Source organism: Callorhinchus milii, unplaced genomic scaffold (assembly GCF_018977255.1).
Source record: "Callorhinchus milii isolate IMCB2004 unplaced genomic scaffold, IMCB_Cmil_1.0 Scaffold5, whole genome shotgun sequence".
Taxonomy (NCBI): Eukaryota; Metazoa; Chordata; class Chondrichthyes; order Chimaeriformes; family Callorhinchidae; genus Callorhinchus; species Callorhinchus milii.
Genome location: NW_024704746.1, coordinates 10,606,122 through 10,629,850, shown reverse-complemented (window position 1 = coordinate 10,629,850; position 23,729 = coordinate 10,606,122). Strand labels below are relative to the sequence as shown.

At 41.7% G+C, this 23,729-nt stretch overlaps 3 protein-coding genes across 7 annotated transcripts in view; 2 read left to right on the top strand and 1 right to left on the bottom strand.

Annotated features, from left to right (window-relative positions):
- Positions 1–2,392: 2,392 nt before the first annotated feature.
- LOC103180019 lies at positions 2,393–10,136 on the top strand. The gene is made up of 7 exons (XM_007895619.2): positions 2,393–2,624; positions 3,795–3,931; positions 5,136–5,259; positions 7,126–7,253; positions 7,983–8,050; positions 8,168–8,283; positions 8,447–10,136. Exons 1-7 carry the CDS (start codon positions 2,406–2,408, stop codon positions 8,480–8,482), a joined length of 828 nt encoding a protein of 275 aa, XP_007893810.2. The 5' UTR covers positions 2,393–2,405; the 3' UTR covers positions 8,483–10,136.
- A 1,353-nt stretch (positions 10,137–11,489) lies between these two features.
- On the bottom strand, positions 11,490–22,216 carry tmed5 (transmembrane p24 trafficking protein 5). The gene is made up of 4 exons (XM_007895618.2): positions 21,890–22,216; positions 16,140–16,237; positions 14,313–14,496; positions 11,490–13,357 (listed from the first exon to the last, which is right to left on the bottom strand). The coding sequence occupies exons 1-4, from the start codon at positions 22,064–22,066 to the stop codon at positions 13,139–13,141; spliced, it is 678 nt and encodes a 225-aa protein (XP_007893809.1). The 5' UTR covers positions 22,067–22,216; the 3' UTR covers positions 11,490–13,138.
- Positions 22,217–22,827: 611 nt separating this feature from the next.
- suco (SUN domain containing ossification factor) overlaps positions 22,828–23,729 on the top strand; it is a 43,916-nt gene continuing 43,014 nt past the window's right edge. For all 5 annotated transcript variants that reach the window (XM_007895614.2, XM_007895616.2, XM_007895615.2 and 2 more), the window contains exon 1: positions 22,828–23,202. In XM_007895614.2, coding sequence (XP_007893805.2) covers positions 23,150–23,202 — 53 coding nt within the window. In that variant the 5' untranslated portion in view covers positions 22,828–23,149. The remainder of the gene's footprint in view (positions 23,203–23,729) is intronic.

The window sequence follows — 23,729 nt, the reverse complement described above, 5'->3', positions numbered from 1 at the left end:
CCCAGCGACTTCTGTTTTTGTATTGAGAGGCAGGTTTGGCAAGGAACCACAAGGAAGGACTGACCGTGAGGGTGTTGAGGCAGCAGCTTATTTTTTTGTAAAAAAGTTACATTAGCAGCTGCAATAATCGACTTCCTTCAGATATGAAGATGAGATGATGTCAGCGCAGAATGGTTCAGACTGATGAAAATGCCAGGTGTGAAAAAAGTTCTAATGTATAATTACAGGATTGAAAATATAAGGAGTGATTCTGATGGTCAGGAGGACGATAATAATCCTTGCATATAACTCTTTATCTTGTCATTAAAACATCTCAAAATGCTTCATAGGATTTACAGTAAAGTGTTATGACTGTGTATTTAGAGGAGAATATGGCAGTTAATTTACACACGGTAATGTCCCACAAACAGCCATGAATGACTAATTTTACCTGAGGGATTGTTGGCCAGGACACTGGAAGAAACTCCCTTCTCTTTTCGAATAGTGCCTTGGGATCTTTAACATCCACCTGAACAGGCAAGCAGGATATTGGTTTAACAATTTGTAAGGAAGACGGATGGCACCTTTATAAAGTATCAGTCACTTCACCTGCACAGCCTGAAACACCAGGATACAATAACAATAACAGTTTGACCAAGGGAAAGGGGAAGAGGATTTCTGAGACCAGTGCAGTTGACTCGTTTAATATTAATTGTTAAAGGGTATTCAACAAGAGACAGATTTAAATCAGATGTTGGGAAGACACAGAGATTTTCCTAAGCATAACATAAAAGATTACATGACTGAAATATTAAAAAGCCTTGCTTCTCTTACACAAAGGAATTTTAACATTCCCTTTTTGTTAGGGTCGTTGGGGTAAAGACGTATGTCAAATCAAAAGCACCATCTGTTTAATTTCATGCTATCTCATGGTTGAATTGAAGGCTTAATAAACATGAGTAGCTGCATTGTTCCTCACACTGCTGTTCTCCATGGCTGTGTGACCAGCAATAACAACATATGAGACGAGATAAATCATTACATCCACTTTTAATTTAGATGGCCTGTGCTGGACTCCAGTATTGATGTGAGATGTCCTGATGAATGACCCTTTCCAAGTTCAGCAGTTGATCTAATAGTCAAGACTACCACTGGAACAGCTCTGATCTACTGAAATCAGGTATCATTATTCATTGCAAAGTTTCCGAGGACAGGTTGGATACAGCGCTCTGAGTTCGGTCTGATGCCGATTATTGCTATAAATTATGACTATTTTCATTTTTTTTTGATTGCAGAAATTGGAGAGGGGGTGAATAAAATTGCAACCAGTCATTTTTTTTTTGCCCGTGCAAACATTTCTTTGCATTCTGCCACAAACTAGATTACACACAGGTGTCACATGGAACAGACTTTAAACATTTGTGTAGCTAGTGGCAATCTAATCAACCCCAACAGCAACAACAACAACAAAATTACATTTGTTTTGCGTTTTTTAATCCATGGTATTTGTAATTATCCCTTAAATCAAAATTTGCATTTTTTTTTAAAGAAAGAAAACAATCCATTTCAAAAAGAAGGGAAATCAGAAGGCAGCAGAGTGGGAATGGGTTGGATGTGGAGGGGGGGGGGAAAAAAACAGTTAAATGTTCTGACTGTCCCGTTTCTGTCGTGGCCACACTCTGCAAATTCCAAGAATGGCTCAGATAAGTTAGTGCAGAGCCACTGAATGGGTGGTGGTTGTTTTTTTATATATAGTATTGTTGTCCAGCTTGAGTTTCACCTCCAGGAGATAAGAAGGGACAGCAGAAAACTGGAGGAATAAGTCTGCAGGGGGTTTGCAGTGGGTAATTTACCAGCCATTTAAACAACAACAACAACAACAATAATAAATCAGATTTAAAACGTGCAAACCTGCCCCCCCCCCCCACCACCCACCCCCATCACCACCCTTTTTTTTTACAAAAAATACAAAAACATGGTTATTGTTGGGCTGGAAATGGAGTTGAAAGATTCCAACACTACATCCCCTCTCCTCCTCCTCCTCCTCCTCCTCCTCCTGCACCACATCCCTTGCAGCTTTAGCAAATTTTGAAGGCAAGAGAGCAAGAACCTTGTGGGGGAGAAAAGCAGAGGCTCCTGACAAGTCCTGGGGGGGGTGGGGGTTGGAGGGTTGAGAGAGAGGAGAGGTTGCGATGTGTAAATGATTTGCTCCCCCCTGGGGGTGGGGGTGGGGGTGGGGGTGGGGATGGGTGGGGGGTGTGTGGGAACGGGTGCGCTTCCCCCAAGCGCAAGTTTGCGCACAGGGATTTTCGGATCTGCTTTGCTTTGGGAGTTTTAAGCGTGTGTTTCAATCGATTCCACCCCCTCCCTCCCTCCCTCCCCACCCCCTTCCCTACTTACCTCCCACGTAGTTTTAAAAAAAAAACATGGAAAGGAATGAACCGGGACCAGAGCCCGAAAGACTGGGGTTTGTGTCGGGTTTGGAGACTGTGGCTCAGCTGAAGCTTTCCACTGCGACTGACATGACCCGAGATGCGACCAGGAGCAAAGCCACTGAGACCCCCTGCAGATGGTTGGGGTACCCTGACCCTGGCACTGGCACTGGCACTGCCAGAGACAGCAGCAGGTGTTGCACACAGACCAAGGTAAGAAAAGTAACTCGTCGTGTAGTGACTGATATATACGCAGCAGCTTACGGGAGCTGATCATAACTCTTTTTTAAAGACTAGTTTTCGAGTGGTGGGTTCAGCAGGACTGGGAGAGAGGTGGGTGGGTGGGTGGGTGGGTGGGTTTAGGCGTGTGCGTGTGCGAATGCTCTTCCTGGCAAATCCGATCTCGCAATGCAAACGTAAAAGAGTTTAGACAACAACTTGCGGACAGCATTGGCCTTACCTGTGCGAACACTGAAACACCCCCTCCTCCCCCACTAGGAAGGGTTTGGGACTGGAAAGAAACTACGTCCCTTGTGGGGTGGTGGGCGTGTGGGAATAGATTGAGAATTATCAAACATATATATGCACTGCCTTTGCCTGAAATTTACTACATCAGCTATCAAATTGGGATAGTTCTTTGGATCACAGCTTCTGTGCTGTGTTATTTGTAAAACTGACAAGACCCACACCCTTCGCTGCCCACAGGAGATAAATACCTAAATACTTCTGGTTGAATGGCAGATCATTTTAAATCAATGGCACAGATTTTAGTTTACTGGCAAAGCAGCCCAGAGAGAGAATCCAGAATGGGGTTGCCAAGCCTACACAGTCAACACTCGTAACAGCAGACCAGCTGACAGGGAGACATGAATAATATAGTTTCAAAAGCACACATTTGAGGAAATAACATGGAGAGGGGGTGAGGGAACTAACATGGAGAGGGGGAGGTGAGCTAACAACTACAGTTCTGTACCCACATCAGTCAAATACTGAAAAGGAGGATGTTTAGTTAAATGTTATTTGTGAATCATTGTGGCATGTTCCTTTCATTGCTCCCAATTACTGGTGAATATTGCCCTTGAGAGCAGTGCAAGAAGGTGGTAACTCACACTCACTCCAATGTCACCTACCCATCTGCATTTTGGACCTCCCACCAGCTAAAATCTCAAGAGACGCTGCCAGTCGGTGAAATGTTTTAAAATGTCTGTAATGCACCATTTCATGAAGGATCTGTAACATTAATATCTTAATATCACCTGTGGAAAATGCTACTATGACTCTGTGTGTCCACTGATTACTTTTCTCACTTCATAATTGTGTTGCCTGCTTTCCAATACATTATATTTCAATGTTAAAAAGTGTGCACCCTCTTTGCCTGTGCAGGTGTCTGTGATAAATATTAATAAGATCCCAGATTCAAGGACAGGTTTTATTAGCAGAGCAACCAATCGCTCTATGGGCCAACCTACTTATACCTGCAGCAATCTTGGTCAGAGGGGAAGACTTCCACCATCTGAAAGGTACGAACAAATGCATAGAGGAGGCAATGGATAAGCGTTATGAGGCGTAAAATCAAATGCAAGAATTATTTATTATTTTTTATCAGTGCCTTCTCAAACTACTTGGAGACACTCAACCTCACACAGCCTGTCTGGAACCTCAGTATCTTGTTTGACTCTCAACTGTCTTTTAAACCTCACATTTGTGCTCTGACCCAAGCAGCTTTTTTCCACCTCAGTAACATTGCCTGACTCCACCACTACCTCTGATGTGTTTCAGAATAAGCTTTGGAATTCATCTTTTCCCGAAGTACGATAATGGCAAATTCAAACAGTGTCTGGTAATGAACATCAAAGCTGATCCAGCTCATTTGATGTGAATTAAAACACATTTTTACACTTAGGCAATGACACCCAGTTTTGATAAGGCAAATCATGTAGCATATGTAGATGTGTACGGATGGGCCTATGTTTTAAGTCACTTCCTTTCCCTTGTGTAGGTCTCTCAATCCACACCCCATTCTTCAACTGAAAGAGCAATCTGTCCTCAGGCTACAGCAATGCTGTTCTTGAACTTACCTTTGTGTTCATGTGTGAGCAACTCGTATAATTATGGTGCCTTTCAAGTTTCCCTATTGTACTTTGTTTAAGGATGTGGCTCACCTCGGTCAGGACTTGTTCCCAATGGTTCAGAAGTGAATGGAAACACACCATCTGAACACTTCAGACAAAATGTCACATCCTAGCACAATGGCACAGAGCATTCACTCTCCAATATCCTAAAGCAACAGACTACTGTATAAGCATGTTTCTCTTGCTGTAATGTTTAGCTTTTTATACTTGTATTTATTACCTGTAGTATACCTGTCGGAGTCCTGTAGCTCAGTGGTTAGAGCACTCGCTTTGCAAGCGAGAGACCTGAGTTCAATTCCAGGCAGGTCAGGGCGAAACCTTGGGCAAGTTTCCTTACTCCACACGCCTAATAATAATCCCTCCAAAACCAAAAACAATAATAAAATTGGCATTTTCAATCTACGACTGTTTGTGGGACATTGCTGTGCGCAATTGGCTGCCGCGTTCGCCCACAAATTTACAGTCAATTCACTTTACAGTGTGTTCTGTGAAGCGCTTTGGGACGTCCTTCCGACGTGAAAAGCGCTATATCAAATGCAAGGATTATTATTATTATTATTATATATATACCTTCCTTGCCATCTCCTCACAGACAAAGGTTGCGGGCTAACTTGACCACAGCCACCTCTCTCGTAGTTGAGGCTATGAAAACCAAAATAAACCATTTAGTGGCTTCTCCCTTCAAGCAGAGCACTGCATCTCGGCTGCATCATCGGGTGAGTCATTTCTGTTTTGGTTAGGAAAAAAGTGATTGTGCATACCTTAGTGTGGCTTGGATAGCTTGAGCTCTGCATTATAATTATTTACAAAGCCCCACTAAATGGTTTTGGTACTTGAGAGGTTTATACTGCAAATAGGCACAGTGCCCCTTGGGTTAGCAAAAGCGCGCACTCAGGATTCCTCTTCCTGATTATTATTCATCGACTTCTACTGTCAACACACATGTGTGCTGAGTAAGGCTGTGTTGCCCACTTTGGTGGAATAGCCTGCCAACACACACTCTCCATAAAGAATTGTCAGTTGGATGGTATACAGATGGACTCCTGGCAATAAATACCCATTGCTTTCAGGGTAAAAGTGAAGAAATTGGAGGGGAATTTATAACAGCTCTTTTTTTTAACTGAATAAGTAAGGATTGTACTCTGTGCAAATGAAAGTTTTGCCAGTTAATATGTGCCGGTTAATGCAAGTAGTTTTTGTGCAGTGTAACGTTTTGCCCACAAAATATACGGTCAATTAACTTTGCAGTATATTCTGTGAACCTCTTTGAAACGCCTTGAAGATATGATAAGGCACTAGATCAAGTACAAGGATTATGATTATTATTATTATTATTCATTCCAGACACAATGTGGCTATTCTGAAGTGAATCAAAAATTATATAATTTCTCATTTGTGGGAAAACAGCATTATGCATTGTACCAGTTTTTTTTTAAAAGTCGTATTTCTGAAACCATTTCTACCAGAGTTCAGACAAGTATTGTAAATGTACAACAGAAATAAAATAAGTTAATTTGTTCTTCATGACGTAATTTACCTGGAGATCTGCTAAGATTCTAACCTGGGAATGTAGATTGGAAATTGTGGAAAAGCTGCAACACATTAGGAACGACTAAAGGATAATGTGATTCACATGGTTTTAAATTGTTTCAATATCATGGCATATTTTAGATGTTATGACTTTCTTTGTAAATTAAAACGATACTGAGAGTTTACTGCGCGGTTACCAGTGTTTTGTAACTTTTGTTACTCTTTACAATGAACACCAGCACTGAATAATTAAGTGAGCACTTGACAATATTTTCACTAAACATGTTTAGTTAGGTTTTTCAGCACTTCAATTTTTTCCCACCCCCACTTTGCTGCTCTGCCAAGTTAGATGGTAGATGGCCTGTACTTGCACTCCTGTACAGATTTTCTGCCAGTTATTTGGAGGTGTTCGAGTGTAGGGTAGGCAGACAAACCAAAGGGTGTGTGTGTGGTTGGCTTGGGGCAAGTGCCGTATCTCTGTTAACCAAGTGAAGATGAAATCAAATGGTCGAAAGGTTCTTCTTCCCCTGAACTTTTCTTGTGATCTTGTGTCCCGTTTCTCATAGTTAGATAGAAATAGCGATGCCATGGCAGAGAATTGGGGCATGAAGGTGCATCCCATCCCCTATGGGGAACCATATGAATCACATTATCTGTTAGTAGTTTCTATGTACACAAACTCATTCAAAACCGTTGTCACCAATGTTGCTTTTGAAGCTTGTCTGATTCAATTCCATCTTTGAAAATGTTCATATCAGATCCGAATACATCAGGGTCCTATTTACAATGCCACATAAACTGGGCTTTTTTTTATATATAATCTCCAAACTGACTGCTACAGCGAGGTGCACCATCTGGTGGTTTGGAAGCTAATTGACATCTCTTTCAAGTAGAACTGAGAATCGGATAATTCTGAGATTCAAAGCTGTGATCAGTTGGTTGGGAAACATCCAGTTAAATTTTCTTTACATTGGTCCTTTTCTGTTTGTCTTCTGTCACTGTTGGTAAAAGATAGTCTTAAAATCGTAAAACAAATATTTCTTTGGACCCAGTGCTTTTCCCCAGGAGATGAATTAAAGCTTGAAATCTTAAGTGAAACTGAGCGGATGAGAAAGCTAATGAGGGATGAGAAACCTCCTCACTGCCACCCCTTAGTCAAGGGTCGGCTACTCAAAGCCAGGTAAAGTACTGAGTATCAACTACAGAACAAAAAAAGGGTATTGTTTTCAGACATTTTCCTGTAAAAATATTGCTTGTATGCCTCAAAGCACTTCACATGAGTTAGTTTGAAGTGTTACTAATTGCTATGTAGGCAAAATCAGCACGCAATCTGTACCAGCAACATTTCACCTTGCATTTCTACGTAACTTGTTTTGAAATTCTGTTAAAATGTTATGTTCAGCAAACTCAGGTTTGTTGCGTGTTCTTTGTCTCCTGTACTCCATTATTAGCGGCCAAGCCTTCAGCCAGTATGTCCCTATCTTCTGAAACTGGAACTCCCTCCTTAAAATCTCTTCTCCCCTCACTATTTGTCTTTAAAAGCCTCCTAAAGAAGGCTTTTGGTCAACCGTTACTATAGTCACCACCCATCAAACCCCACCAAGCTCCCACTCTGCCTGCTAGGTCTGGGCAACGCCTCTGCAAAGCACTTTGAAACATTACCCAACATGAAGAGCAACAACAACAATAGCAACTTAGATTAATGTAGCACCCTTCATGCCAGGTAGTGTCCTGGACAGAGCGCTTCAAAAGCCCTGTATAAATGCAAGTTGTTAATACTGTAATGCATAAGTGCAGTTGTGCGGAAATTTAATATGGAATTCTATTACGAGATCATTAAACTTTAGTATTTTGGATTATAATTTGTTAAAATGGTGATCTGATCATCTCCCACTTGTTTTCCCAACAGATTGAAGCCCCTCTACCCTGTGGTTGATGAAAGACCAAGTATTGCTCAGTGCAGAGGCATTTTACCAGGTTATTTCAATGCAATTCCTATTCGGAAGAAATCAGAATTGATGAGCAAAGTCATCATATTGCTTTCACTGTATTTAAGCACTAATTATGGAAACTTTCAATTTTGATTTGTCATAGAAATCTCAAACTGCAAACCCAATCCAAGAATCTATATAAATACACCTTACATAGATTCTGCGAAAGAGCTGCTGATGAGCCTTTACCAAATGACCAACCTCTCTCTACCGGATAAGGTAGTGGTGAATCTTTTCCTAAATAATATTGGTAGAGCTTCAGACATTGATTTTCCATCTGCGGTGCTCTTTCAGATCTCGATAACATTGATGAGCAGTTATCATATTGCTTGCACTGTATTTAAGCACTAATTTGCAAATTTCCAATTTAAAATTTTCATAGAAATCCCAAACTACAGATCCAACCCAAGTCAGCTGAAGAGGTTCCATGAGCAGTTTGTCAGAAATACACCTTATACAGATTCTGCGAGAGAGATGCTGATCAGCCTTTACCTGCTCTCTACAGGATATGGTGGTGCTGAATGATTTCCTAAATAACATTGCCGAACAAGACCTGCTGGAAAATTTATATGACAAAGGTATCTGTGCTATGTCTTGTCCCCAACCATTTAATCAACACTGCTGTTTGAAGCCTCGTGAGCCAATTGTGAAACATCTGACTTTAGTATTGTGATACTACCTAATATAGGAAATGAAAGAATAGCAAAGGAACTGAGAAAAACAAATTATAATTTATTGTGATTGTGGGAATACTATGAAGTGATTCACGTATCAGCTTGTGCACTGATAGATCAAAATATTTACTAAATAACAAACCAAACCGATGTACCTAACCTCCAACAACCATCACTGATGAGGGTATTTTTTTGTAATAAAATAGCAAATATAAAATAATAAATAAATGAAGTGTTTGTGTTAAGATGACTCAAGGAAAATTGGAATCCTTAAACCATTGTCACAACAAACAGAAGTAGTTGCAAAAGCAAATAAAATATTGGAGAAAACAAATTAATCGGTAGAACACAAGCCTAGACAAGGGACCTAGGCACCCTTATAAATCATAACTGAGACCATCATTTAAAAAATTGTGTCCAGTTTGGTCAACATACACTTCAAAGTCAAGTAACAATGATGAGACTAGATATTAGATTAAGATTTCCTCCTAAAAGGAATCTGCTTTGAACCTTTAATCTATTGAATTTAAATTTAGCTAAATATCTTAAATGTTAAGTGTAAATCTATGAAATCCTACACCATTCCCTACCCTGGGTAGAACAGATCAACAAAATCAGCAGCATAACTTTGGAGAGTTGGAAAAAAAATTAACTAGACGTAGAAATTTGTATACGCAAAGTCGAGATCGAGCACAATTTCAAACTTTAAAAAATAGTAATCTGTGTGAATACTTCCACGGTTGTTATATAACACTGCCACCTAGTGCCACTAAGACTAAACTGAAACGTTCAAATGGGGTGAGAAAGGATCACATTTCAGTCTCGAGTAAAGGTGAGCATTTTGGTAGGAACGTGATTTACTTGGATGATGAGATAGACTATATGGTCTTTTCCTTTGAAGATAAACTCATCTATTTTTTTTAAAAAAAAGATACATTTCACCCGAGAAGTGAAACTGGAAATGATTAAATTAGTAATTTCCTCTGGGTGCTCTTTGGCAATGCTGCATTATCACTGGGAAAACGTGAAAAGGGAAATATACGATTTTAAGAGACGGCATAACACAGCATTTTATACATTTGAGGTGTTAGAGTAGTACTCTAGGATGCTACCCTGCATGAGGGGCACTCTATAAATGCGAGCTATTGTTGTAGTGACAATTGGAGGATTTTAAAATCAAAGAACTTTCCAAATTTAAGTGAAACGTTTCAGTAAGAATACAAAGCAAAATGTACAAAATATGGCTGGTAGTGTTTTAATAATTTGATTTTACAACAAAATTAATGGATGTTTGCAACAACCAGGTGTTTTTAAAAACATTCGAAAAATGTGAATTGGGATTTGCAAAATTTATTACTGTGCGCAATTGGCTGCTGCGTTTCGCCCACAAAATATACAGTCAATTCTGTGAAGCGCTTTGAGATCTCGAAGACTTGATAAGGTGCTATATCAAATGCAAGGATTATGTGTATCTGTGTTCGAATGTGTCTGAGTGTGTGTATCTGTTTGTGATTGTGTGAATGTGTCCCTCTCCTGTCTGTCTGTCTCTTCGTATGTGTGTCTGACAATGTGTCTGTGTATGTGTCTCTGAGAATTTGCCTGTGAGTGTGTGTCCAAGTGCGTCTATCTGTGTCTGTTGCAGTGCTGGGCCCTGAGGTGCTGAGCTCCTGTGGCCCCGTAGTCAGAACACTGGTCCTGAGTTTTTTTGGTGGATCTCCAGGCACTTTGGGCCTGCGCTGGTGTCCCCCCCCCCGGCCACCCAGTTCTTGTTAAAGAAATACAAATATTTTGTAATAATCTAAAGTGTTTTTTCCTCCTGTTTAGTTTTTATCAATAAAGTGAAAAAATATAGGTTGTCAGTAAAATGTACCTCAATGGCACCCCACCCCGGAATTTTCCTCAAAAAGTAGTAAATTTCATAAATATGGGGCAAATATTTCTGCACTTTTCTATTGGCCCAGGTTATTAGGTACAAATTAATCCATAAAATAATTGCAATAAATTAGTTTCAAATATATCTGTTTGTTGAAGCAACAGGCATGAAGCAACTGAATTTACTTATCCCAGTGAATTTCAAAAACTAGTTGACGAATTATTAGTTGAGTTTTGGTGTTTTTGTTGTATTTTGAACTAATGCAATTTACAGCTGAATTTGGTGACTAATTATCATTACATTACCAGACTCTTTAAAAGCGAAATGTTTTGTTCTTTTGTGATTTAATACATGGAACAAGATGCTATTGGACAGAGTTGGGTAACATGTTCTGTGCCACCAACTCATACATCACTTGTGCTTCATATCAAAAGCAGATTGAATACAAATGAAGCACTTTTTTAAAAATGGTTGACCGCTCTATGTATTGGTTTCAGCAAATATTTAGCATTGCAGTCTCATCCCTGTGTACTCAATGAAACACAATGCCATTCGAACAAGGAATACAATCTAGTTCAGAGGCTTGGGAAATCCTGCTTTCACGTGGGAGGAAAAAAAGACTGCAACGACCCTGAACTGTTGGACCATAGTACTTAAAAGACGAAAGATTAACTCGGACTTTATACTGACAGCAGGGAGGCTTGGAAGACATTTTTTACCCTTCCAGAAGTCTCTTTACGCAGGACTTTACACAAGGTGAAGTACAGTAGTGAACAAATTAGTGTAATTATCTTCTAATATGAAGTGCTAGCCACCCCTACTGACACACAAATATGTGAGAAGTCTCAGTATTTATAGAAAGGAAACATAGCCTAACGGTATGCTTAGTTACATTTATTAATTTTTTTAAAAAACAAGTTCCACAAATTTGCCACTAACACCCAAGACATTTTTCTCCTTGCATTCAGTAATATGTATTGTGCAGATCTCTGGATGACAATCTGGTTTTTGCTTCTAAAATGCAATCCTGACCATATAGCAGTAGCTCTGGTGCTAATAATAATAATCCTTGCATTTGATATAGCGCTTTATCACATCTTCGAGGCATCTCAAGGCGCTTCACAGAATATACTGTAAAGTGAATTGACTGTATTTTCTGATGCAGAATAGGGAGTTTCAGTGTGAGAGAGAAGGTTCATTAAGTACAGAGAAACTTTAATGCTTCAGAACAGTTGAATCAATGACATTATTGCAAAATTAATATCCTCTAACATTCACAACACTTTAGAAAATAGAACCTTAGCAAATGGTTCTCCAGGTAATAGGATTTCTATAATACAGTGGGATTGATGGAATTTTACAAAAAAAACGGCTTCCATTCTGAAGTACAAATACTATGTATAAATATCTTCACTTTATTAAAATTAAAAATACTGAATACTGAAGTCAAGTAATTTACTGAAAATCATGAAAATTATTCATAGAGCAATATTAACACAATGATTATTGGTGTGGTCGCAACCACAGTTGGATTGGTGTGTTTCTGCTTCACTTTCCTCCCTCCCCATAAAAAGACAGAAAGAGAATAATTTATTGTTAATACAATACTTCATGATTGATGAATAAAACCAAGGAAAATAATGTTGGGGGAAGGTAAGTGGGGCTGGGTAATTCAACCCTCAGTGAAGTAACCTGGACCACTGCCTTGCTTGCTCTGATTAAATATTTGGAGACATCAAGGATCATGATTTTGTTTTCTTATACTGGAAAGTTCCAGAATTTTTGACCCAAAATGTACCAGAGGATGATGTAAATGACAGGGCTAGATTAGAAATTGGAGCTGCTAAGAACATGCTGTTCCATTTCTGCGTGTAAAGATTTGGTATAATATGTAACTTCTGCTGTCTGTTAAACTTCATGCTTATATTACAAACAAGTATGTTAGATTCAGGCAGATCCGGTATTCAGAAAGTTAATATGTGCTTTGGTCCCACTGAGTATATGGGAACAGGGGACTTACGTTGCACTGAAGTCATAAATGTTGGAAGTACAATTGATGTTATTCATAACAGGAGAGTAGTCTTCACATTAAAACTCGTTTCATTGGATTTTAAAAAAAAGTCCAAGCGATTAGATTAAATGTATGTCAGACTTGTAAATAGCCATTCCACAAAATGACAAAAGCTGCAAAACTAGTTATGTAAACTATCTGTGTATAGAGGCTCACAGAATATAGTACTTAACCAGTGTTGAGAACACAGTATTTCTTCCTTTGCAGTGTGTAACAGTCTTATTTTGACAATTTTAGTCTGAAAATTGCTTTTGTTATGACTTTCTCAAAGGCACTAAATATCATTCATTTTTTCTCCCAAAATGATACACTCAGTACAGGTGGACTTCTAGTCAACAGAGCTTTTTTTTAAAAAAAGGAAAATGGTCTTGAGAAAATCTCTGTCCACACCAAAAGAAAGAGAATGCTGCAGGGTGTAAGCCATCTTGTGTTACGATAATAGTCACTTCGTCCGTGTTACGTCCTGCTTCTGCTGTCACCACGAAATAGGCTTCTCAGCATGTACACCTGGAGTCCCGACACTATGAGCATCACAGTCAGATTCACTGCAGACCATAGATTTACACAATCGTAGTTGCCTTCTTGCAAGTTCCGATCCCGTGCTTCAAAGGCTCGTAGCATTCCCTGAATCTGGCTGCTCCTACTCAGCCTGGCTTTCACGTTGTACACAGATTGCTTAAAAACACACACACAAAAAAAAACTCACAAATTACAGAACAAAATGTTGACATTATATTAACAGTGGCAGAATTTCTACCTAGCTACATAATTTGCTTCTTAAAATATGCTATTTTGTAATTTAAAATAATGGTCTCCCAATCTTTACTATATTTCACAGGTCCAGGTTTTCAGCTGCATTGAACCACAAACCTTTCCTTCCTCAAGCCTCCCCCTACCCCCTCTGAAAGTAGACTGTGCTTGCGAGGTTAACATTTGTTCTGATACATTACCTAGTGTGGCTGAAATAACAAAACATGCTCAACTCTGAACAGGATCTAAAATGAGGCATTGGATAATCAATGACAAATAAAATGTCACTGATACAACTAGAAATATAATGTTTGCAAAATGCCATTGCAAACATTATTTAAACACATTTTCCAATGTGTTTATTTTTGAAGTTCACTTCATGATTCTCAAAGAAACACTTATTAAAACTGCTTCAGGCTTTATTAATACGTATTAATCACTTTATTTAAATCCTTCCCCATTTTCCCTCTAATCATTATTTCTATAAATTTAAAAAAAATCTTTACTCATCTTTTCCCTAGTTCCCACTGTACAAAATTTGACATTTTTCTAACAAAAATGGCTTAAATGTTGCTCCATAAGCTCAGTGAAGATTAATTTGTTGTATTGAAACCTTTGTAATGTTGGCATTATATTAACAGTGCCCCAGAATTTTTACGTAGTTGACAAACAGTCCACAGAATTTTTTCTGTTGAGTTAATTGCCCAAAGCAGCCAATAATTGTCAGCTTGCAGTGGGACCCACAAGACTATTAATCTGATCAATAAATACACTGACATGTTTGGATTGTAGATTGTATAAAAATATGCATTTTGATTGTTTGAAGACAGGTCAACAATGCGGGTCAACCGCAGTTCATCTCAAAGGAATATGTACTTACTAGAATATCCCGTAGTTTCATATCATGCAGTTCCCCTCCCCATACAACTTCTTCCCAGCTTCTTGATGATTCATTCTCATTTTCCATGTTATCCAGGATAATTTCAAAGAAGATGATCTTCTCAGAGAGAGAACTGAATGTGTTATCAAAGCAGAACATATAGTCTCCATTCTCAGTTTCGACGCTGAAAAATGGAGGAGGTTATTTTTTTAAATAATCTTCAGAATATCAGACAGTTGCAAAGTAATGCAGGAAGTGAAGGAGGAAAATTAATTTCTGTTACCATTTCATATTATTTCACTGCATCCATACCTGTACTGTAAACTGGTAATAGAAAAGATCTTGAATTTGCATATTATCTGCCTTATTAGTTCCTGTAGTTTAGTAGTTAGAGCACTCACCTTGCAAGCGAGAGGACCTGGGTTTGATTCCCAGGCAGGGTGAAACGTTAGACAAGTTTACTTACTCCACAAGCCTCTGTTCACCTAGCAGTAAGTAGGAACCCAGTTGTTAGTCGATTAGCGGATCACTTTTCCAGGGGTAATAATCCCTTCAAACAATTTTTTAAAAAAAATAATAATTTGATCATTCAATCTACGAAGCTTTGTGGGACACTGCTTTGCGCAATTGGCTGCTGTGTTTCGCCCACAAAATATACAGTCAATTCACTTTACAGTATATTCTGTGAAGCGTTTTGAGATGTTTTGAATAAGTGATAAGGCGCTATATCAAATGCAAGGATTATATTTATTATTATTAGGTCAAAACATCTTAAAAATGTTTAAATCGTAATTACTGTCAAGTGTAGTCACCTGCTTTTTCAACCAAAAGCAGCACGCATTTTGCACCAACAAGATTTCACAAACAGGATGAATAATTATTGTGGGGGGGGTTGTTGGCCAAGATACCGAAAAAAAAATTCTTCAGTTTTTGAATCTGATTTACCAGTTTGCTTCCCTTCTTCGGATACTTAAGGCCATGGTCTTTTATTCTAGATTTGTTGACTATGTTAAACATATTAGAATTTAGTTTATCTATGCCCTTCAGAATCTTAGGTACTTCAAAAAGATTGCCTGAGCCTTTCTTCTTCAGTGTGAATACTGTATTCCCATTGTACGCAATCTCCACGCATAACTTGGGTGTTAAATTACAACTAATTAGGGTTCACTGCACCCATCTAAAGATAAGAGTACTTACTAATGGTAACTAAAATTGTAAACAGTACTTCAGGTAGGGTTGTTCAGGGCCCTCTATGTATAAATTCTTTATTATTTCCTGTGACCCATGCTCTATTCCTTCAGCTCTTTACCAGGATCCTGTTCATTTTTTTATATATGAAATCACTGCATACTGTTCTGATGGGTTCAGTGATCTTTCTATTCACGAATAAACCAAATCCTTCTCCTGTGTTGTCCTGTGGAATTAACCATTTTGTTTACTGTCCCATTCTTTATTCTTCCTTATTAATATTACTCTACTATATTCTACATGAAATGGTATTTGCCACTTGTCAGCCCAACTCCAGATTGTTTCCACAGCCCTGTGTCTGATCAGTTCAATCCTGTTTACAACCAATGTTGGAAGTATGCATACATATTCCAACAGGGGTTTCAGGCTAGCAAAGAGGACTGAGAACCAAATCAATAACAAACATGAAAGTTTGGGACTTTCCATTAGTAGATTTGTGTAAACATTTATGTCTCTCTGTACACATCATTATCTTAACAGGACAAAGGTTCTATGACATGCAGCCATCACAAAGCTAATGGGGAACTTTGTTGAACTTCAAATGGAACAGTCGTGAAAATGTGTTAATCGCTTATTTACCTGTGTACGCCATTAGCTTTCCTCTGCTCAAACTGCAGGATGTTTCCATTTGGTGCTTCCAGATAGAAATCCACATCTAATCCTGCACCAGCAATCACCTAGAGGAGGAAATAGAATGTGCTTAAACGGCTATAATGGCTAGGATTAGTGCTTTAAGGAAAAAATAAACGCAATTGGGTGTTCAATCAAAACAGGTAAATATTATTACAGAATCCCATTTTATATTACACTGAATGAATCGGAGTTCACTATGCGAACAGAGCGATTTAGCAGTACAGTGCTTTCACAATTTACCAATTTGTTAATGTAAATCTATTAAATTCACATGTACCAGCATTAAACACTGATGCATCAGCTAAATCCACTTGCAGACTATAGATTAGTACTGCACTGAGCTACCAGACACATTTTTGGTCTCTACAGGTGTTTCTTTGTTATAAGATTGTGGATTAAAATTGCAAGGATTATTATTAAATAATACAATAAATCATGAATAATATTTTTAAACGTTTTCTGAATAAATAAAAAATCTTAATTATGTCTGAGAACTTTCTTCATGCTAAATTGAGATTAAGAGGATGAATTTATAGAATCCTGGTCCTGTTTGTATACTTTAATATTTCTATGAAAATAGCTGCTAAAAATGAACAGTAGTCCTCAGTACTACAACAACAACTTGCATTTATAACACACTCTTCACACAAACCTGATGGCGTCTCGGAGAGCTTCCCTGAGCCACATTATCAGTTGGTTCAGAATTTTAGATTAGAAGCTCTCGTCTTTGTAGATGTTCAGCCAACATCAACTGCAGATTATTAGTGAACATCAGTAATCATATAGAAGCATTGGATTTGCAATCGTCTCATTTCTAGATATAGTTCCAGATACTCCTAGCCAGACGTTAGATAATCTGATGCAGGCTGAAATCATGTGCAGTCTAGTCATCTAAATGGGTGCAAATTTACAATTAAATAAAATATTTATATGCCATGTCCACATTCATCGAACCTACTGCTTCCCTTTATATTTTCTAGGTATGGTTTGGACTCCCATTCTCCAAATTAGTATTTCATCGTGCTTGTGTATGGAATCATTAATAATTGGGGGCAAATGGGAATGTACACTTTTTAATTCTTTCAATTTAACTGAAATGCTTGAAACTCATTGCTCATCATAACAACTGAGCTTCTCTATAGCTGCAATACTCAAGTGTAATTTACAATATTTAAATAATGTATTTGGATTCCTTTAATAAAGGTAAACTGAGAATTATTTTTGTAGATTGCAGGTAAAAATAAGATTTGTTCCAGAGAATGCCTCCTTGCAAATTTCATTAAAAATGTTTTGTTAGAGAAGCATTATTTTCACAATTTTTTTAAAATAAAGGAATCTCCTATAACAAGTTCGAGGACCCAGCTTTGATTCCCGGGTGGGGCGAAACCTTAGGCAACTTTCCTTACTCCTAACTGCCTGTTTACTTAGCAGTAAGTAGGAATCTGTTGCTAGTTGATTAGCAGATCGCATTCTTGAGGGAAATGGTTTGTGTGTCAGCCTGGCGTAGTGATCGCACTCTCGAGTCATAAGGTTGTGGATTCAAACCCCAGAGGGGCGTCATGGAATCATATAGTCTAAGATCCCGTGGCATTTTTCGAAAAGAGAGGGGAGTTTCTCTTGGTTTTCTGGCCAACAATCCCCCAATATACACAACTGCCTTCCAGGGTTCACCCAAAAAAAAGTCAATCCACTTTACAGTGTATCCTGTGAAGTGCTTTGAGATGTCTCAACGATGTGATAGGGTGCTATATCAAATGCAAGGATTATTAAGTGTTTAATATTCTGTGATTTGCAAAAGACCCAAAGTTTACTGATGGCATGTCTTGTGAGCTGTTAGGCCATCTCAGTTCACTCTGACATTTTACAACACTGGTCACAATGACCCATTCAATTTTTAACCAGGGCTATTGACACAGATACCTATTATTTCTAAGGATACCTTCTCATTTTCGATTCAACTAAGTAAACTCAAACAGATGGAAGCTTGCCACTGCCTGACTCTGCGGTTTTAGTCGCTTAGTCCGTACTTCACACACACTCTGAAGTCTCCATTGTTGGAGGTGCCGTGCTGTTCAGGTGTATGCTAAAGATCTCATGATACTGTTCAAAAGGAGATGGAAGTTTTCCCCCAGTGACCAGCACCGCTTTCTACCACCTCTGCCACATTGCCTGTCTGACAATACCTTACCCCAAAAGCTGCTGAAACCCTTGTCCATGCCTTTGTCACCTCTTGGCTGGTCTACTCTAACGCCCTCCTTGCCAGACTCTCCTCCTCCACTATTCACAAAGTCCAGCTCATTCAAAACTTCCGCTGCCCGCATTCTTACCCGCACCAAGCATCGTACACCGATTACTCCAGTCCTTGCCAAACTCCACAGGCTCCCTGTCACAGAGCGGATCGACTTCAAGATACTCATTAGTGTTTAAATTCCTCCATTCCTTGGCAACCCTTATCTTTCTAACCTCTCTCCCCACAGCAATGCCCGCTGACTCCGCTCTACTGGGTCTGGCCTCCTCCACGTCCCCCGAATTCTCTGCTCCACCATCGGAGGCTGTGCCTTCAGCCACTACACCCCGAAACTTTGGAACTCCCTCCCTCAACCCCTCCTTTCCCATCTTCTGGTGGCACCTGAAGACCTTCCTTTTCGACCGCGCCTACGGTCACCTTCCCCTTCTCCCTGGCTCGGCCTTGGGCTCCACCATTGTTAAGAGCCCAGCGTGGAGGGCGCTATGTAAGTGCAAATTGTTGTTGCCCTGATCAATAATCCACAGATACAACTGATCATTCACTTCATAGCTGTGGGTCAATCCCGGGCACAAATTGGCTGTCATGTTTGGTTATAAAATATACAGTCAATACACTTTACAGTAAATCCTGTGAAGCGATTTGCGACTTGCTAATGTGAAAAACACTATATCAAATACCATATCTAATTATTATTTTATATATAGTTCCTTTCTGCTCAGGAATACATCTCAAAGCACTTCTCACAGAGTAAAACCTTGGATTTAAAACCTACAACAATAAGAATCATCTTTACATTCGATCCAGCAACTTTCAGGTCAGGAGGACATCTCAAAGAACTTCACAGGACAACACAGATAAAGTGCAGTGACCGCATTTTGTAGGCTTGACGCACAAGCTCGTGTAAGACAAACCGATTGAAGCAGAGATTGTTTATCAGAATGACTGATCATCTTCAAAACCTGCTAAATGAATTTTCTATGGGTCTGATTTTGGTTAAGAACTAAAGGGAGCTCTACCTGCATGCACAGTGTGGAGACATACAACAACTTGCACTTATATAGCTTATGTAGTGGCTGAAAGCGCAACCTCGGGTGGAGGGTGTGAGGGACAAGCAGGAGGCCAGTACCAGTCGAGCGGAGGTGCCAAGTGGTGGATGGGTGATTGAGGAGGTAGGGAGGTGCCAGAGAGTGGAGGGATTTGAACACAAGTGTGAGGATCCTAAAGTTGATCCGTTTGGTGATGGGGAGCCAGTGGAGCCTGGCCAGAACTGGTGAGATGTGGGTACAGAGTTTGGTCCGGGTAGGCATGCAGGTGCAGAGTTCTGAATGAGCTGGATCTTTTGAATAGTGGAGCTGGGGAGACTGGCGAAAAGTGCGTTTGAGTAACATAACATGTAGGAGCAGGAGTAGGCCCTTCGGCCCTTCGAGCCTGCCCCACCATTCAATCATGGCTGATCTTCTAATCTAACTCCAGCTAATAACCTAACCCTTAATCCCTTTTGCAATAAGAAATCTATCTATCTCAGTCTTGAATATGTTCAGGGGCTGAGCGCCAACAGCCCTTTGGGGTAGCGAGTGCCATACATTCACCACCCTTTGAGTGAAGAAGTTCTTCCTCAACTCAGTGCAAAAGGGCTGGCCTCTGATTTTAAGGTTGTGACAGGGGAAACAATCTCCCACTATCTACCTATCATGCCCTTTGATGATCTTATGGGTTTATATAAGTTCCCCTCTAATTCTTCTGTATTCTAGAGAATATAGGCCCAAATTGGTCAGCCTATCCTCGTAACTCATCCCCTTCATCCCTGATACTAACCTAGTAAATCTATGCTGCACCCCCTCCAAGGCAAGTACATCCTTCCTTAAATAAGGAGACCAAAACTGCACTCAGTATTCCAGGTGTGGTCTCACCAGGGCCCTATACAGTTGCAGCAAGACTTCCCTACTCCTATACTCTAATCCTTTCATAATGAATCCTAACATACCGTTCGCCTTCCTAATTGCTGCTGCACCTGCAGACTAACTTTCTGTGATTGGTGTACAAGGACACCCAAGCCCCTCTGGACGCTAACACATTCCAATCTCTCCCCTTCTAAAAAATAACCTGCTCTACTGTTTTTACGACTTAGGTGGATGACTTCGCACTTCCCTACATTATACTTCATCTGCCACCTACCTGCCCAATCACCTAACCTATCTATGTCTCGCTGCATTTTTTTTAATGTCATCCTCTGTGTTGACACTTCCTCCTAGTTTTGTGTCATCCGCGAATTTAGATATATTAACTTCGATGTCATCATCTAGATCGTTGATGTAGATGGTAAATAGCTGAGGCCCAAGGACTGATCCTTGTGGCACTCCACTAGTCACATCCCACCAATCCAAGCGGGAGGTGCCAACGCACGCACAAGGGTTTCGGCTGCATTTTGGGTAAGGTATAGTCGCAGGCAATCCTTGTCAGGGACCGGATGTGGGGGAAGAAGGACAGCTGGGGGTCGAATCGGATGCCTAGATTGTGCACTGGTTCGGTGAGTCTGAGGGAGAGCCTCAAGTTTAGATCCGCAGGAGAGAAGACGTTGAGCCAACGAGTATGGCTTCTGTCTTGTCCACATTCAGCTGAAAGAAGTTTGCACTCATCCAGGCCCTGATGTCTGCCACACAAGCTAATAGAACATCAACGGACCTGGTGTTGGTACTGGAAGAGGCAAAGTAGATTTGTGTGTATACACATTATCCCTTGTCTGCAGATGACATCGCACAGAGGGAGCATATAGATAAGATGTAAGAAGAGGGCCGGGGATGGAGTCCTGGGGTACCCCACAGGTGACCGGGCGAGGGCGGGAGGAGAAACCATTTGCCGAGATGAAATGGAGGCGGTTGGTTAATTAGGACGTGGACCGTGCGAGTGCGGTCCCACTAAGGTGGACGAGGGAGGAGAGGCAGTGGAGGAGGAAGGAGTTGGTCGACCGCCGAACGCAGCTGAGGGATCCAGGAGGACAAGGCGGAGAGAGCCCTGGTCACAGGTAGAGAAGATGTCGTTTGTGGCTTTCGACAAGTGCCGTCTCTGTGCTGTGGCGAAAACCAGATTGCAAGGGGCTGGAGGAGGGAGAGGTGTTGACCGAAGTTGACCTGCGACAACGCGTACCAGGACTTTGGTCAAGGAAGGGAAGGTCGGAGACGGGTGAGAGCGACGAGAGGGATTGAGGGTGCGTTTTTTTGAGGAAGGGGTGTGATAACAGCCACATCACAGTACAGTACAACATCAAACACAAAATATACTGCAGATCATTTTTTTCCCCTAAAACACAAAAGTTTTTCTCACATCAAACACAATATACTGCAGATAATTTTTTCCCCTAAAACACACAAGTTTTTCTCGGGGTGAGGTGGTGGGGTGGGGGTGGGGGTGAGGGGGGACACAGACCCTTCCCGCTGTCGTCTTTCCCCACCTGATACTCTATTTCCAAGGTGGCCCCTTCCCTCATAGTTTGGTAGAAACATTCCTTCTGAGCCGCCGCCAGCGAGAAAGTGAAGTCACTGTCCATGGACTGCGAGAAACCCAGAGAAGCGCGCACCCGGACCAGGCCGACCAGGAGCGAGGCGAGCATCCAGGACGCCGGCGCCATCTTCAAACGGAGAGGCCGAGGGCCGGAGCGAGTGTCCCGAGGAACCGGAGGCAGTCGACTTGAGCCGACATTCGCCTCACAACGTGCCGTAAAACCGCGTGGGCCAATCGCACTTCAAACCGCCCACTCTCACCGCCCTCGCTCGCCCCCACCCACCCACCCACCCAACCAACCACCGAGGTCCGGATTTAATCAATGATTTTTTTTCGGTGGGTCAATCATTTAATCATCACCATGAGAGGGTTAACACGTTACTGTGGCGGCGGCGACCCACAAAAACGACCCCCTTCCCTCACTCACTCACTCACTCCACCACCATCCCCCCCGGCGCCAGGCTCTCCGGGACTTGTAGTCCATCTCCTCGTCACCAACGGTCTTTCCCCCCCCGTTGGCGCGAGGTCCCTGTCCCGGATGCGACTCCCACCATTGACAGACGCCGCACGAGGAGGGTTACGGGGATAAAAAAAGAGGGAGGGGGAGACCTGATTGACGTGGAAAGGTAACCAATCGCGAGAAGGCAAATCCGAGATCCAGAGCCAATCAGAGGGCGGGAGTGGGGCTGATTGTGGGCGGGTCCGCCCGGTGTTGCCCGGCCTCTGGTTGTTACGTCAGGAGGAGGAGGAGAGAGGGGGGTGGATGGGGGGGGGGGGGTAGGGAGGGAGGCGTTTGGCTGTGGAGGTGAAGAGCGCGTGCGTCTTACGTGTTCAACCCCTCCCTCCCCGCTACACGTCACCGGGCGGAAGCTTTTTTAAATCGGTGATGGGGTTCCAACTCGACAGCGCGAGGCTGTAACGGATGCGAGCGCGGCTGCGCGCGCACCCAGTCACACACACACAGTCGTACACTCACGGGGAGCAGGAGCGGGGTTGGGGAGGGGGGGAAGAGAGAGAGAGAGAGAGGAGGGAGGTAAGAAGGAGAGGTTTCCTCTGTACGGGAACCACAGGGGCTTTTACCCATGGAAACCCTCGTGATGGATTGAGGGGGATGGCAGACGCCGGACGTGGTGGCGGGGCGGGGTGTTAAGAGGGAAAACCGGGAGTCGGGTCGGGAGAAGACTACGAGGATGTCCATTACTGTGAAAAGATGAACCAGCGGCACGTTTTATTTGTATGTTTGATTATCTCGGCGATATACTGGTGAGTGTTGCTCCCCAGTTTCCCGTCTCCCTCTATCTATCCCTCTTATCTATCCGCCCGCCCGCCTCTGGTCTTCCCTCAGGTGCTGTCGGCTTGCTCTCGCCCCGAGTTCAGGCCGGGCCTTCGACAGCGGCGCAACCTTCTCCCTCCTCCTCACCTCCGCAGTCGGTCCGCTCGGCGCCCGGAGCTCTGCCGCCGAACGCAGCCCGAAAGTTTCGCAACGAGGAGGAAAATGTGCCCCCCCCCTCCCCTCCCCCCCCTCCGTAAAAGCGGCGGCGTCTTCCTGTCGCACTAACTTTAGGACGTGCCGGTTCGGCAAGATCAAATAAACAACCTTTTATTTTACGCGCAGGCCGGGCAGGGTGTGAAAGTGGGTCAATGTTTATGCATGGTTTATACGGCGGTGCCCTGTTTATTCTCACCCTCTGCCCACCGTTGCCTTATTGCCAGCGGTCGCTCTCTGGATATTGTGTAAGTAGGTTTCTTTCCATCCCGTTTTAACTCGCGGAAGGCTTTCTGTCGTCTCT

Bases quoted from the DNA above. Each gene is read 5' to 3' on its own strand.
- LOC103180019 (XM_007895619.2), top strand. From the start codon at position 2,406: ATGGAAAGGAATGAACCGGGACCAGAGCCCGAAAGACTGGGGTTTGTG. The intron at 2,625-3,794 runs GTAAGAAAAGTA...TTGCCTGTGCAG, and splicing joins GGTGTTGCACACAGACCAAG to GTGTCTGTGATAAATATTAA. The intron at 3,932-5,135 runs GTACGAACAAAT...ATCTCCTCACAG, and splicing joins AGACTTCCACCATCTGAAAG to ACAAAGGTTGCGGGCTAACT.
- tmed5 (XM_007895618.2), bottom strand. From the start codon at position 22,066: ATGGCGCCGGCGTCCTGGATGCTCGCCTCGCTCCTGGTCGGCCTGGTC. The intron at 16,238-21,889 runs GTGGGGAAAGAC...TTCCTCCTCTAG, and splicing joins CCTTGGAAATAGAGTATCAG to GTGATTGCTGGTGCAGGATT. The intron at 13,358-14,312 runs GTAAGTACATAT...TGTGTTTTTAAG, and splicing joins TGAAACTACGGGATATTCTA to CAATCTGTGTACAACGTGAA.